This window comes from Rissa tridactyla, chromosome 1, assembly GCF_028500815.1.
Source record: "Rissa tridactyla isolate bRisTri1 chromosome 1, bRisTri1.patW.cur.20221130, whole genome shotgun sequence".
NCBI lineage: Eukaryota > Metazoa > Chordata > Aves > Charadriiformes > Laridae > Rissa > Rissa tridactyla.
This window is the reverse complement of record NC_071466.1, coordinates 20,403,292-20,418,445: the sequence shown is the minus strand read 5'-3', so window position 1 is coordinate 20,418,445 and position 15,154 is coordinate 20,403,292. Positions and strand designations below refer to the sequence as shown.

General features: G+C 43.5%; 1 protein-coding gene across 1 annotated transcript; it reads right to left on the bottom strand.

The window, feature by feature from the left end:
* Positions 1–13,561, bottom strand: RAB39A (RAB39A, member RAS oncogene family). Its single transcript, XM_054195789.1, has 2 exons — positions 13,239–13,561; positions 1–3,150 (listed from the first exon to the last, which is right to left on the bottom strand). The coding sequence occupies exons 1-2, from the start codon at positions 13,559–13,561 to the stop codon at positions 2,724–2,726; spliced, it is 750 nt and encodes a 249-aa protein (XP_054051764.1). The 3' UTR covers positions 1–2,723.
* Positions 13,562–15,154: the final 1,593 nt, after the last annotated feature.

The following is a 15,154-nucleotide window of genomic DNA, read 5'->3' as shown; positions in this document are numbered from 1 at the left end:
GTTTGAATGTACATGTTAATCTACAATTTTAGGAATTACAAATAAGACAGCTATGTGCACAGTACTTTAAAATGCAGTGAACTTGTCTTCTAGTTGCGTTGACAACAGCAGGTCCTTACACAGTTGAATCTAGTTAAAAGCTCTATTCCCAGTGTAACAAATGTGACACTACAGGTACAACATTGACGGCTGAGATCATTAAGGCTCTGTTCTGACCACTGTTTATTTCCCTGCGCATACCTCCCCTCCACTCCCCTTTTCTCCCAGTCCCTTCCCCCAACACACCCGATTTTTCTCATACAGAATGAAAATCTCACTGGCTCCAGAGCACCCAGGAAGTAAAGTTTAAGATAAGAGATTTTAACCTGAAAGTAATGAAATGTCTAATGAAATGTAGCTTCATAGTAATAGCGATACCTGGTACTTATAAAGCTGTTTTAATATTTTTAATTTTTTTTTTTTTTGGTACGGCAGAAGAAACCAGTATCCACATCCCACGGTGCTAAACACTCTGCAACAGGTAGCGCACAGAGAAAAGAGTCCAGCCTGAAGATCATACAGTCAGATTGGGTCTCAGCAGTCTTTGTGAATTCAAGGAAGAATGATCATCTCTATTTTTGAGATACAGAAGGTGAGGCACAGAAAACATAAATGCCTTGCTCAGAAACACACAGTGAACCAGTGGCAGACTTTAGGTCTGTTGACTCCCCAGACACCAATTTATTTGTTGGCCCGTTCTGTCCTCTTAAACAACTAAGAGAAGATCTTCTGATATATACAACGTGGGCCTAGTATCAGAGGGGAGTCGGTGTCAAATGCACACAGCCTGATTCTGCACTACCTTTTGGCATCTGTAGTCACATTTACTTTGTAAAGAGGGCCTAAAATGCCCTCAAATCAAAATCGATTTGGTGTAAACAACTGATATATGTAGTTTAATAGAGAATCAGGCTCACAGCAATTACTTTGTGGCACGCTGAGACTAGAATTAACTAACTTTTAATTGCTAATGAATTAAGGCTGATTCCTGTTTATATTAAGGCCTCTGTATCCTTCTAAGACAGTGTAACTGTGCCTCAGTGCAAGTGAGATTCAGGCTATTGAAAAAATTAACCTTTCAGTTCCCTTTGAAGTCAATAATTTTAGTGACCCTAAATGAATAAAATAACGAACCAAACAACCTGTCTCTATACTATGGAATATTTACAAAAGGATTGTAAAAGGAACTAATAGTAACCTGAAGGAAAACCGATTATATGTTTGTTGAAGAAAAAAGCTAGATTAGATAGAGTTGTTGCCTGGTCTTGAAAATGGAGAACTGTAACACGGTAACACACCTTTATATGACGATAACTGGCTTGATGTTTGGAGGTTATGAGTATGCCCAGATAAACTGTAGATGCTTATCAACTCTGGAGATCAAGTCATCTTGTCATACTACTACAATAAAATAGAAATAGACTTATTTGGTATTTAAGTGCTAGACATATAGGGCATAGTTTGCATAAAGCTAGTGTGTGTTATATTCAGAGGAGTAGGAAGATGACCTCAAGCTCAGTAAAATGCTACATGATCACAGATTTCTCCTATTATTATTGTTATTAAAAGCTATTATGTGTTGCTTTCTTAGAATAGGGGTTCTCCAGCTTTGCTCTCTGTAGCCAAGCATTATTGTAGAAATTCTCTCCTCTCCAAACACTATTCATAACAGTTTTGGTTTTAAAAACTTCATTTTTTAGATAACAGTTTAACATTTGCTGTCTGAGAATAAAACAATCCTGCTCTATTCAAATTTAAGGCCTTGGTCCCCATGGGTTGCAGCACTTCTTAACTTACTTTTACTTCTAATTAGAAGTAGATTTATATTTTAAAGCTAATATGGAATTTGTTTGTGTAAATTAACATAATTCCCTAGGCATCAGCGTGGCTATGATAATTACCCAGCTGAGGATCTGGCCTCCGAAATGTAACTCCAGTGGTTGGGAAATCTGTTTTGTATACAAGTCAAGTAACAGCTGGATCATATGTGATGTTACATTTAGTTTCATTGGCAATTCAGAAAATATTTAATAATAAATTTAATTGCTTCTATTTCCCATTTTCGTATACAAATAAATCATCTTTTCTAAAACATTCTTTTTCTTTAGTAAGGCGTGTATTCATAGTCATATCAAAAGTGTTTGCTATTGGAGCAATCTTTCTGCTTGCTTTCTTTAGAGTTATCTTTATTATGAAATTCTACAGCATTCTAAACTTTAATGGTCATTAGCAACCCTGCACTTGAGTAAAGAATCACGTCAAAAAAATATATGGTATAACACTTTCTTGTCCAAAACTAAGACAAGATGAACAAAAGTAATGAGCTCATCTGATCCTCAGCTAGCAAGCCTTGATTTTAAACAGTATTCAAAATGCAAAGCCCAAGAGAGGATGTTGTAACGATGATTATTGCACTTTCTCAGTGTCTTGCTATAGGATTAGTTTTTCCTTTAGCAATATATAATTTCTTTTCCTGAAGACCACACAAAGTTACTATACTTCGTAAAAGAAAAAAAGCACTTAAAAGTCTCATGAAGTTATGACCTAGACAGAAGGATAAAAAAAACAAATTACCGTTCTATGATTCAGCTATGGCATGATCTAATGTTTCAAAATCATTATTCTGTTATTTAGGTTGGCATCATCTTCTGAACACCCGATGTGCTCTTTGGCATGCTACAGATTCAGCAGATGCATTGTCTTCTGGGCTTTACAGCTTCTTCTGATGAATGTACAACGTTTGGAACAAAGCCGCTCTTGACACCTTCCCATCCATCTTGTATTGAGATTTCTCCTTTTTTAACAAGTTCATAGATGTCTCGTGTTAGAATTGTAAAGGACTCTTCAACATTCGTGGCATCTTTTGCTGATGTTTCTATATATTTCATACCACAGTCAGATGACAGTTTTTCAGCTTCTTCTCTTGTGACCTCACGCTGTGACACTAAGTCACATTTATGTCCTACTAACAGGAACACAATCTGAAAAGGCTGCACATGCATTTTTGCTTCTTCTAGCCAGTCTTTCACATGTTCAAAAGATCGTCGATTTGTGATGTCAAACACTAGTAAGCCACCCACAGAGTTGCGATAGTAAGATCGTGTTATTGATCTGTGAAGGAAAAAAAGAGAGAAAAAGGAAAATGAAAATACATTTTTGCTTTATTCGTAAATAGGTTACGTTTCCATGTGGCCATGTGTTATTTGTCTACTATAAGCTTTATGAAATATCTTTGCTTTTTTAAAACTGATATGAATTTATTAATTTACCTTCTACACACAAAAATGCTTTTTCATTTTTTTCTTACATTCAAAAGTTACTTTCTAAACATTCTTGAACCCAACATCTCTAGTGTGAATTTTGAATGCTGAATTTTTCTGCAGAGTACTCTTTATTAGCAAACTGTGGCACATGTTCACAGAAAAAAAAAATATTTGTCAAATACTTGATGGTGTTAAAGTCTGAGTCCTTCAGTTTTATACAAACATGCACTTTGCTCTGCTCTAATCACTTATTTCAAACTGAAATATGTAGGCAGATGTTGCGAAACCTGGAGTATAAGCTTACGAGTATATGAGCATATCCTTTTGTATTCCTTGCAGAAAAAATCTTTGATAGAAAAATTTGTACACATAATCATATTTCTTTGTGCTTGCAGAAGTCAACAGGTAACAGCCTGAGAAAGGAAACTACCAAAACAAAACTGTCCAAAAGTAACTGAGCTGGGCAAACACACACTTGTTACAGCATTGGCAATGAACACTTCTACCTCCAGTGTCTCTTTCACATAGACGTTCAAAAGCTCTTTTTCGGCACGAGACTTCCAGGACTGGCAACAGATCTTTTCTATTTTTGAGCCCTCATGTTCCAGAGCATTCACTGGAAAGAATTTTGGAAGAAGGAAACCCTTCCTCTGGTTGAAAAGATTTTTAATATGCCCAAGAAGAAGAAAAAATGTTTGTTGGAATGTAGAGAGAGAAAGATACAGGGACTAAAAAAATGTTGTAAGTCTCTAATCATGAGAAATAGGGGATGATGGAGACGGTGAGGAAAGGCATTTTAAAGGAAGTGACAGCCTACCAAGGAGTGGACGCAAGCACTCCTTACTAGCATAAATACATAGCTAGGGTATATATAAGTATTCTCCAACTGAAATGAGATGCGCAATTTCTATTAATAGTCATTATTTGAAATTATAATTTAGCCAAGAATTAATTCCATTTTAGCTTACGATTATGAAGAGGATGCAGCCTCAAAACCTTTGGAATCAGGATGAACTGTACACAATAACAGATCTTTCCATAATAGTAGCTCCTTCTGATTTTCAGTTCATCATATTTCATATAGGGTTTTATAACAATTTGAACATATAATTGTATAATTAGCAGCAGTTGTCGTATTACAGACAGGTAAGTGCACAGCTAGATAAGCCTTCGGTTTCTTGGCATATCTAAATCCATTTAGCCACAGCAAATGGCATTTGAAATGGTTTTCACAGAATCATTTAGGTTGGAAAAGACCTTCAAGATTATCAAGTCCAACCATTAACATAACACTACCAAAACCACCACTAAACCATGTCCCTAAGCACCACGTCTGCCCGTCTTCTGAATACCTCCAGGGATGATGCCTCAACCACTTCCCTGGGCAGCCTGTTCCAATGTTTGACAACACTTTCAGTGAAGAAATTTTCCCTAATATCCAATCCAAACTTCCCCTGGCGCAACTTTAAGCCATCTCCTCTTGTCCTATCCCTTGTTACTTCGGAGAAGAGACCAACCCCTCCCTCACTACAACCTCCTTTCTAGTAGTTGTGGAGAGTGATAAGGCCTCCCCTCAGCCTTCTTTTCTCCAGGCTAAACATCCCCAGTTCCCTCAGCTGCTCCTCATAGGATCTGTGCTCAAGACCCCTCACCAGGTTCATTGCCCTTCTCTGAACATGCTTCAGTGTCCCTCCTGTAGTGAGGGGCCCAAAACTGAACACAGTATTTGAGGTGTTGAGTGCAGAGATACAACCACTTCCCTAGTCCTGCTGGCCATACAGTTTCTGATACGGGCCAGGATACTGTTGGCCGCCTTGTCCACCTGGGCACACTGCTGGCTCATATTCAGCCAGCTGTCAACCAACACCCCCAGGTCCTTTTCTGCCAGGCAGCTCTCCAGCCGCTCTTGCCCAAGCCTGTAGCACTGCATGGATGGGGCTGTTGTGACCCAAGTGCAGGACCTGGCACTTGGTCTTGTTGAAGCTCATACCATTGGCCTCGGCCCATTGATCCAGCCGGTCCAGATCCCTCTGCAAAGCCCTTCTACCCTCAAGCAGGCTGACACTCCTGCCCAACTTGGTGTCATCTGCAAACTTACTGGGGGTGCACTCGATCCCCTCGTCCAGATCATTGATAAAGATATTAAAGAGAACTGACCCCAATACTGATCCCTGGAGAACACTACTTGTGACCGGCCGCCAACTGGATTTAACTCCATTCACCAGCACTCTTTGGGCCTGCCCAGCCAGCCAGTTTTTTACCCAGCGAAGCATACAACCATCCAACCCATGAGCAGACAGCTTCTCCAGGAGAATGCTGTGGGAAACAGTGTCACAGTCTTTACTAAAGTTTAGGTAGACAACATCCACAGCCTTCCCTTGTCCTCTAAGTGGGTCACCTTGTCATAGAAGGAGATCAGGTTAATTAAGCAGGACCTGCCTTTCACAAACCCACACTGACTGGGCCTGAACACCTGTTTGCCCTGTACGTGCCACATGATGGCACTCAAGATGAGCTGCTCCATAACCTTCCCCAGCACCCCCAGGCTTCCCCTCAGCTTCCCCAGGCTGCCAGGCCTGTAGTTCCCCAGATCGTCCTGCTTATAGATAGGCATCACATTTGCTAACCTCCAGTCAGCTGGCACCTCCCCAGTTAGCCAGGATTGTTGGTAAATGATGGGAAGTGCCTGATGAGCACTTCCCTCAGCGCCCTCAGTACCCTTGGGTGAATCCCATCTGGCCCCACAGACTTACATGTGTTGATACAGATAATAGGGAGCATTTGTCCTAAAGTTTGGAAAGATCTTTTCTACATTCCCAGCAATATAGTCCATGGAGTGTCTCTCTGAACAGTTCGAATGTGAAGACAATAGGATCTTACCCTCAGATTAATTCAAATAGGCTGGATATGAAAAATAACTCATGGTTTCGCAAAATTATTTAAGACCATAAAGGAGGGGTGTCACATTTTGTAAAGTGTTAAATAAAGGTGCCATAAAGATCTGTTTCAGGTTTTCTTAAGAACTTCTTTGCTGTAGAGCAGATGCAAACACAAATGAGTACATTAAAATAATTCAAGTAGTTCTAGAAAGAGCAGAAGTGCGTGACGAAAACGGTATTCGATTTGGAGAAATGGAAGCTGATACAATCTATTTGCATTTAAAAAAAAGATCTTGAAAACAGTTATGACAAAGAAATGCATTAGCCAGGGAAGGAAGTAGGTTAGTATTGAAAATGCAGTGCATCATTTACCAAGCATTTCTATATAGAACGATGTTATAGCATGTATCTATGAACTGGAGTGCTGAAAAACAGCCCTCCCTGTGTTACTGGTTGCTCATACACAGGAGTCAGTACCCTCATCTGTTGTAACTCACTTTGCAGAGATATGCTAATTTACACCAGCGGATGATCTAAGCCATTATATTTAATTATGTGTATGTATTGCTTGTAACAGAGATGGATTAAAAAGCACCTGTAACTTTGGGCTGCACATCACAGAAACTGTGTGAATATATAGGAGAGACAGCGTTTGTTTTTTCTCTATTTTTGGTGTGTATAATTTGAAATTAGTTTTCTCATTACCAAAAAAATGTTGCTATACTAGAAAGACTTCAGAAAACAATAACAAAAGAAAAAAGTGACACAAAAAGTTTTAAAGATACATATGATATGTTACGTGCTTGTCTACCATCTGAGAAAAGGATGATGTTTGTTAAAATATGGTCTACAAATTTTTGAATAGTTTTACTATTAAGGTGAGTTATTATTTGCAGTTACATTTTAAGAGAAAGTATTCCTGACAAATAATACAAAATTTTGAAGCAGAAAGTTTAGGCCATCAACTGGGAAAAACATCTGGGCACATGAATGTGGTAGGTTGTTCAACAGCATCTGAAACGTCTTATAGATGCAAAATATTTGACTTAAATATGATAATCAGAGTAGATTAAGTATTAAACATATATTTTTATAGACAGCTTAGAGTTATTTAGAAATGGACTGTATGAAGTGGATGTACTTCTGCTCACTTATGTCCTCTATCACACCCAGAAAGAACGAAAGAGCGTTCACTTAGGTGGTCTGGTAGGTCTACCTCCTTTTGTTTTTTGTTTTTTTCTTTATAAAACTAAGTGCAAGGGCAATTTTTGCCTCTTATTAATATTGTCGCTAAAAATTATAGGACTTTTAAGTGCCTTCGACGAGGCTTGGACAGAACTATAAGAGCCAACATCTAAAGTTGTGCTTCACTCAGCTGCATATCTAACCATGGTGCCTGAAGAAGCTTGCCGGGGGACCCGAGCGCTCTGCCTCTGCACAGGCTGCAGCCACTTGGCAGGGACAGCCCTGCCTTCCCTCTTATCTTGCATCAAAGCTGAAACCAAACCATTGCTCCAGGTGAGTGCCTGGAAGGTTCTACTTGGGAGCGCTTCCCAAGAGCATCCCAACACCTCACAAAATGCAGAGGAACTTTCTTTTAGCACAGTGGAGGTACCTGTCTTTCACACAGATTCCTCGTGCACTACTTCACAAGGCACAGGTCAATGTTCACAGAGCCCATGGTAGAGGCCACTCGAGGGGTTTTGCTCAGAAGATGTACAGCTTTATAGACTTTACAGGCCATGCCAATGCACTGCATATGTCTTCACTGAAAAGCTTGGTGATGAGAGTGCATGGTAGCCAACAAAAGATACACTTGTAGGCTTGTAGATCTCCTTGGGAAAGATGTTATGAATGTGAAGAGTTTTTCTGTATTCCATGGAAGACTGAACAAGTACTGAACTGCGTGCAGCTCTGGAGTCCTCAGCATAAGAAGGACGTGGACCTGTTGGAGCGGGTCCAGTGGAGGGCCACGAAGATGATCAGAGGGCTGGAGCACCTCTGCTATGAAGACAGGCTGAGAGAGTTGGGGTTGTTCAGCCTGGAGAAGAGAAGGCTCCAGGGAGACCTTATAGCAGCCTTCCAGTACCTAAAGGGGGCCTACAGGAGAGATGGGGAGGGACTCTTTATCCGGGAGTGTAGCGATAGGACGAGGGATAACGGTTTTAAACTGAAAGAGGGGAGACTTAGATTAGATATTAGGAAGAAATCCTTTACTGTGAGGGTGGTGAGGCACCGGAACAGGTTGCCCAGAGAAATTGTGGATGCGCCATCCCTGGAAATGTTCAAGGCCAGGCTGGATGGGGCTTTGAGCAGCCTGGTCTAGTGAGAGGTGTCCCTGCCCAGGGCAGGGGGCTTGGATGATCTTTAAGGTCCCTTCTAGCCCAAACCATTCTGTGATTCTATGAACAAGAGACTGAGTGAGCTCTAGTAAATAGACAAACCACAAGCACCATGATTAATTTTCTGTGGGGAAGGAGGGAGAGAGGAGAACTTCCTTTAGAAGAGGAAAAGCCTTAAGTTAGGGACAGGGTAGGATTAGGATGAAAAAGTAATGGCCAAAGAGCAGCTTTCTTCTAAAATTGGGAAGACAGCAATGAAGCCTGCCATCTTCTTGCAGGACGATGTTCAGAGGAGGTGCTGGTTGGAAGTGGGAAGCAGAACTTCATTCTTAGAGTCTGGAAAACCTGCCTGTAAGGTTGAATGAAAGGGGGACTGAACTCTTAAATCCATCACTGCAACTGTCTTTATTCATGTATTTACTTATTTATTTTATATATTTATTAATTTATTTAATGTATCAAATATACATATACTCTTCCTAAACCCCTTTGTTTTTCTTGTATTCCTTCATGCCCAGTACTTCTTCGCTGTCTCCTCTCCCAGCTTCTTTTTCACAGAAGAGTCCGAAGCCTTCTCAAAGCAATAGCTAATGGAAGTGCCCAAACCAATCTGTCTGCCTGGCCCTTTGTTCAAGGTGCAAGCTGGTATTTCAGGAGGGAGTTTGCCTGCTTCCTATGGCTACACTAAATGAAAGGAAACAACCCTCCCACTTAACAGAGGTGAGTGTAACCCCTTGGGGACCGCAGGCCTACGTGGCCAGGCAGCTCCTCCTCTTCCAGGCTGGAGTGAGCGTGTCGCACCAGCCACTGATGATGGGTGTGCTACAGCTTCCAGTCGGTCCACACTAAATATGTGAACTATTTTACCATCTTTGCCTGAGTTACAAAAACTGATGTAAGCGTTATTGAAAAGCTAATTCTTATTTTCTCCCCCGCTCCATATAAATAAATAGAGATGACAAAGCTCCTTATCTATGCTGTTGTTAAATATGGACTGTCCTAGCATCCTCCAGACCATCCTAAGTTTTTATTTTCATCAAAAATACTTGAATGAATAATATTTTTGTTCATTTCATACAATGCTTGACATTTGTAATAAATGAAAGGTAAACACAGATAAAGGGTTGGAGAAAATCAGTTTTCCCCTATTAGAACATGCTAAAAAGATAAGACTACACTACGTATTAAAAAAGGGAACCATGACACTTTGGTATTGAATGCCGTGAGGTTCTTCCAGATGGTTCTGTATTTGAAATTGCTGGAGGTGAGACCACTCCTCAAGAAGTTATATATTGTGATGTACAATGATACGTTAGAATGTTTTTCCGAAGGATAACTTTAAAGTCTTTAGTTTTAATTGGGAATATTTGTTAAATGCAGATCTTAAATGCTTTTGTAAATCATGACTTCCCATGTAGAGCATGGGTTTGGTTCTGCTTATTAATTCTGCCTAAACTACCATTATGGAAGGGGAAAATACTGTCTAGAACAGAAGTCATTCTCTTAGCTTAATCTAAATATTAGGTTCAAGATATAAGACCCTAAATAATAATCTCAAGAAAAGCCTTGGTAAAATGATGGACACTGAACAAATGTTTCTGAAAATGAATGAGAAGATGTATTAATCACATCAGACTATGGCTTTAGGGTGACTTTAAATCAGTCAGTGTTTCTTTCTCATTATGATCTTACTGATCTTTACCAGATGAACCAAAATTTCACTAAAAGCTTTATCTAATTTTGAAGGCTTACTTTTATGCTATGACTAAAGACTACATTGTAATGGTATTAATTTTGAAAATACGCATTGCTTACTCAAAAAGAATAAGAATAGTGTTTTATTTTCAAGCCATGTGTTAGAAACAGAATGTATCTAATATCGTAGTCTACTAAAAAGTGGGTTAATATAATTGAGGCATCCCCACAATATTTTGCCCCTACGTTCTTGAAATGAACTCTCAGTGTTAGCGCCACTACCAAGCACTTTATAGGCTTGGAAGTTTCATGATTTAAATACATTGTTGGATTTAAAGATAGGAAAATTAAACAAACAGCAAAGTAGATGATGTGAAACACAGACAAAGCAGCAGATTGCTCTAAATGGCAACTAATCTCAAGACAGAAAGAAACCTAGGGTGTACCCCTCATTTACCTTAGTCCGCATTACGGACCTGAGTCTATACTGAACTAGTCTGTAGGTTCTTGTTCTAGTTCTAGTAAGGTGTTAAAGTTAATGATTATGTTGTTGTGGTCCATATGGCACCTAGCACAATGGGAGATTCTGCTTAGTGATGCCGTACTGACATCAACGTAAATGTAGTCAGTAACTGCCCTGTCTGAGCTCAAAATAAGTAAACCGTTCGGCACCAGTGTTTGCAGCTTGCTCACCCTTCTTGTGGAAATAGTGAGAATTACTTTCTTTGAGAAGTAATGCAAACAGTGTATGTTAAAGATGATTTCTAAGACCATGCATGAAATCCAGTTCAAATACAGCAGCATCAATGAACTAGACACATGTAAGAATTTTTCCAAAACAACTTCTCCAAGAAAATAAGCGCTCTCTTTCAAGAGTGTGATGGCAAGTGTGTCACACCTTACTTTTCCCCTGGGAATGTCCCTAATGCCTGTGACCAAAAGAAGGGTGTTATTATGCTTCCAGTAGTTTGCCCTGCACCCTGGGAACTCCCCAGGCAGCTTTAAAGCCAGGTTTTACCTCCTCTAAAGTCCCAATGCAAGTGAACCAGAGCAGAATTGAGAATCAGAACTGCAAACTGCTTGGCATTCCAAAAATTAGATTACTTCTTGGAATAATTAGTTCTTCCCCAAGACCATCTTTGCTTGTGATCTGTAATCTTCCCCATTAGCAAAGAACAGAATATGCAAGATTTTAACCTGTGATGTATAACTTAGTAAAATATTTATAATTTACTTCAGAAAGTGTGAAACAGACTATACAATAAACTCTATGATATTTGGCACACCAACTGACAAGAAACTCTTAGCAGAAAAACAAACACAAATGTTTAAAACTACTTCCTTCAGTTTCTTATCTTCTGGGTATTAGAAAAAACACAGATGTATACTAATGGTAAATTTAAAAGCAACTGGCTGCATGACTCATCACTGTATATCCCCTGAGCATTCCCAGGCTAAAAGATGGCTATCATTTGATTTAAAATGTATGCAAAACTCTCTGTATTTGCATTCCTTTTAGTCAAGTGCCTTGTCATTGGCCATCCCGCCTATTTGTCAGCAAATTCAAAATAAAGAGATCATACATTCTTAGTCACTTGTTTACAAATATTTTACATTCTTTGCTGGAAAGCACAAGGAGGTTGAAAAATGCTAAGAGCTTGCTATTATCACAGTTAATTTCTTTGCTAACCCTTCAGAGGCCTGCCTGCAAACGTATGTATAAAGTTGTGACTCACGCAAGCCCAGGAAAGTTTGTTATTTCACTGTAATGCTTGTTATTGGAAAAAGAAAAAAAAAGTGTTTGTGTTGCCTGGTAAGACAGTGAAATCCCACCTCTTCAGCTGAGTGCGAGAATCTGCACAACTGTTGCAGCGGAAGACAGACAACATAAAAGAATCAATTCTGGCCAGTGAGGAGACCCACTTAACACTACTGCTGGCACCCCGGTAACAAGTGTGTGGGTCAGGTACCACGTATCGCAACAGATAAACGGGCTACACATTAGCCTCCCACCCCAGTTCATACCTACTGAACCCCAAGTCCAAACTAAAATGCGTACACAACTTGCCTGAAGAGGCAAGCACTATAGATACAACAAAGCCCCAACAGTAAGTCAACGACAGTACCAGTTTGTATGTTGAGGAATGACCATGACTTTTTTGGGGCAGGAAAAGAGGGTACTTTTGCTGCCTGTTCATGACAAAGAGGACGAAGGAGAGGATTTAATACTCAGCCCAGCATTTGAGCTAGTTTAGCTACACTATAAATGATAGAAGTATTAGTGAAGGCTCCTGGCAACCACCAGTGCAGAGCAGGTGCAGAAGGCAGATAAAACACTAATAAGGGACTGTAGCTGGCTGCCCGGTGGCTTTCACACTGCCAAGGCTGCACTGGTGCTCACAGTGCTGCTGTGCTGGAAAGAGGAAAAGCAGGGAGGTGGCTTAGTCTCTTCAGATTGCATGGGAGGGAGAGTTACGGCAGAGGGAAATACTGCAGGGGAGGATGAGTTCGGAGGTGATGACAAAGTAAGAAATGCAGAGTGAAGCAGGGGCCTCCTGCTGCAAAGAAGGACAAAAAAAAATGCAGAGAAGGGATTGCTACCCTAGGTCTAGGGCTTGAGGGCAAAGATGAGGGAGGGAAGGAAAAACACAAGGCCACTTGTTAGCCCCTAGTGTGAACTGGGAGGGGAAGGGTAGCTGTTCCCTGGTGGGTGTGAATGGAAAGACTGGGGAAGGAGGAAGCTCCTGGTGGGGAACTGGTGGGCAGTGGGGTGAGAGGGATGGTGGGCCATGGGGCTGGGGGACACTGGTAGGCATGAGGCTGGATGTCACTGGGATTGAGGGCTCTTTGGGGCACAGCAGCCAGGTGGGTGCAGAGTGAGACGTGCTGGGGGGCAAGGCAAACTCCTTGGGGCAGGAGATGTGTCAGACAATGACGGTACAGTGCCAGCAGGGCAGTGGGGACCCTCAAGTCTTGCGGGCAGAGGGGAGGGGGGAGGGGGAAGATCCCGGGTCCTGTACCTGAACCTCTCCTGCCCCGCCGTGTCCCAGAGCTGCAGCTTGACCCTCTTGCCGGGCTCGATCTCCACCAGCCGAGAGAAGAAGTCCACACCCACGGTGGGGTCGGAGTGCAGCGGCCCCGGGAAGCGGCCCTCGGTGAAGCGGTGCAAGAGGCAGGACTTGCCGACGGTGGAGTCGCCCAGCACGATCAGCCGGAACTGGTAGATCCAAATCGCCGCGTCCATGGCGGCCCCGGCCTGGCCCGCCTCCGCCTTGGGGCTCTTTCTGGGGCTCCTGCGCGGCCGGTGCCTGCACCGCGCTCCGATCGCCCCAACGCCCGGCATCGGCGCAGCGGGAGGGCGGCGGCGGGGGGTGCGCGGGGCCCGGGGAGCCGCTCCCGCGGGGGCAGGACGGGGTGCCGGAGCCGGCCGCGCCGGGCAGGGCGGCGGCGGGCGGGCGGAGGCCGGGTCCCCCCGCCCCGCTGCCGGGGGCGCCGCGCCCGGCTCCCGGTGGCTGCCCGGGCGGGGCGGGGCGGGGCGGGGCGGGCGCTGTCCCTTCAGCACCGGCGCGGCCCCGCTGCCGCCGCCCGGCCCCGGCTCCGGCCCCGGCCCCGCGCCCCCGCCCCGGCCGCCCCCGCCCCTCTCCCGCCGCGGGGTGCGCTGCCGCTCCCGCCTCTCCCGCCCGCTCTGCGGTGGCGCGGACGAACCGCCCGCCGGGGCCTCCCACCACGCCGTCATGTGGGCGGCGAGACGGGCCCTCCTCCGCGGGCTGGGCGGCCCCGCACGGCGGCTCGGCGTGGGGAGGTGGGGGAACCGCCGGCCGCCCGCCGTCATGCCGCGGCGAGGACGGCTGCTTTGTGGCTACTGTCAGCGTGCCCAGCGGCCAGCTGCTCCCGTGGGCAACAAGTGTAGGGGTGGGCCCGGAGAAGGGGGATGCTCGGGGGAGGGGGAGCCAGGCGGGTCTGGAAAATCAGGTGAGAGAGAGAACCGGGCTGTCAAAACGTGAGATTTTCAAAGAAAAGTGGGAGCAGAAAGGAAATACCGGAGAAGGAGCGGAGGAACTGGACTGGTAGGGGAAAAGGGGCAGGCGGCTGAAAGGAAGTTGTCTGGGGGATAGGATCTGGGGAGGGGCTGTCTGGAGGAGTGCGAGCTGGAAAAGAGACAGAAGTAGAGGAACAAGTGCCAAGTGGTAAAGATGGGCTGGGCAAGTGCCGAAAGGGAAAGGGAGAGTGTGATCTAGATATTCACAGAGAGAATCATGCAAACTGTCTTGAGACATGGCATGATACTGGAAATGACAGGGACATACACTCTTCATTTCCCGGTGGAGCAAACTGCATGTATCAGGCCTTTGTGAAAGTACCTTTGCCTATGGTAATAGAACAATTCTGTTAGTAGAGGTGCCTGCTAGAGAAATTTCTTTGCCCCTCTGGGGTGTTGAGCTAAGTATCATATTATGATAATTTTGCTGAGTAATAGATTCCTCAGATTTCTTTTAAAGTGTCAGAACCACATGGGGTAACAAACACTAACAGGCCTCAGATGGCTGGTAAGGGCATTAGAGCCAAATAAGCAGAAATCCTCTGACTTCTGGTAAACCGTATTGCAGCAGCTTCTTTAGTAGGTTGGGCTGGGGTGAGGGAGCCAAGGGCCAAGAGCCTGAGAGCCGAGTGGAGTAGGCTGGGTAAGCTGGTAAGCGACATTTTTTTCCACACAGCCTGCTGTTTTCCTCTGTTAATGTCAGTCACAGATGCAGCTAAAACCACGCCTGCCCATGGCTGGTTAGGGGCATATTCAAAACCACGTTTCTTTTGTAACTCTGTGGGGCAGTTTGTTATGAAGAGTGTTCTCATTGCCTGAGTCTGGTTTGGTTATTCCAATGTGTTACGTGGTCACCCATGTAAGACTGGCATGTTTCCTCCTGTAAGCCTGGGTAGA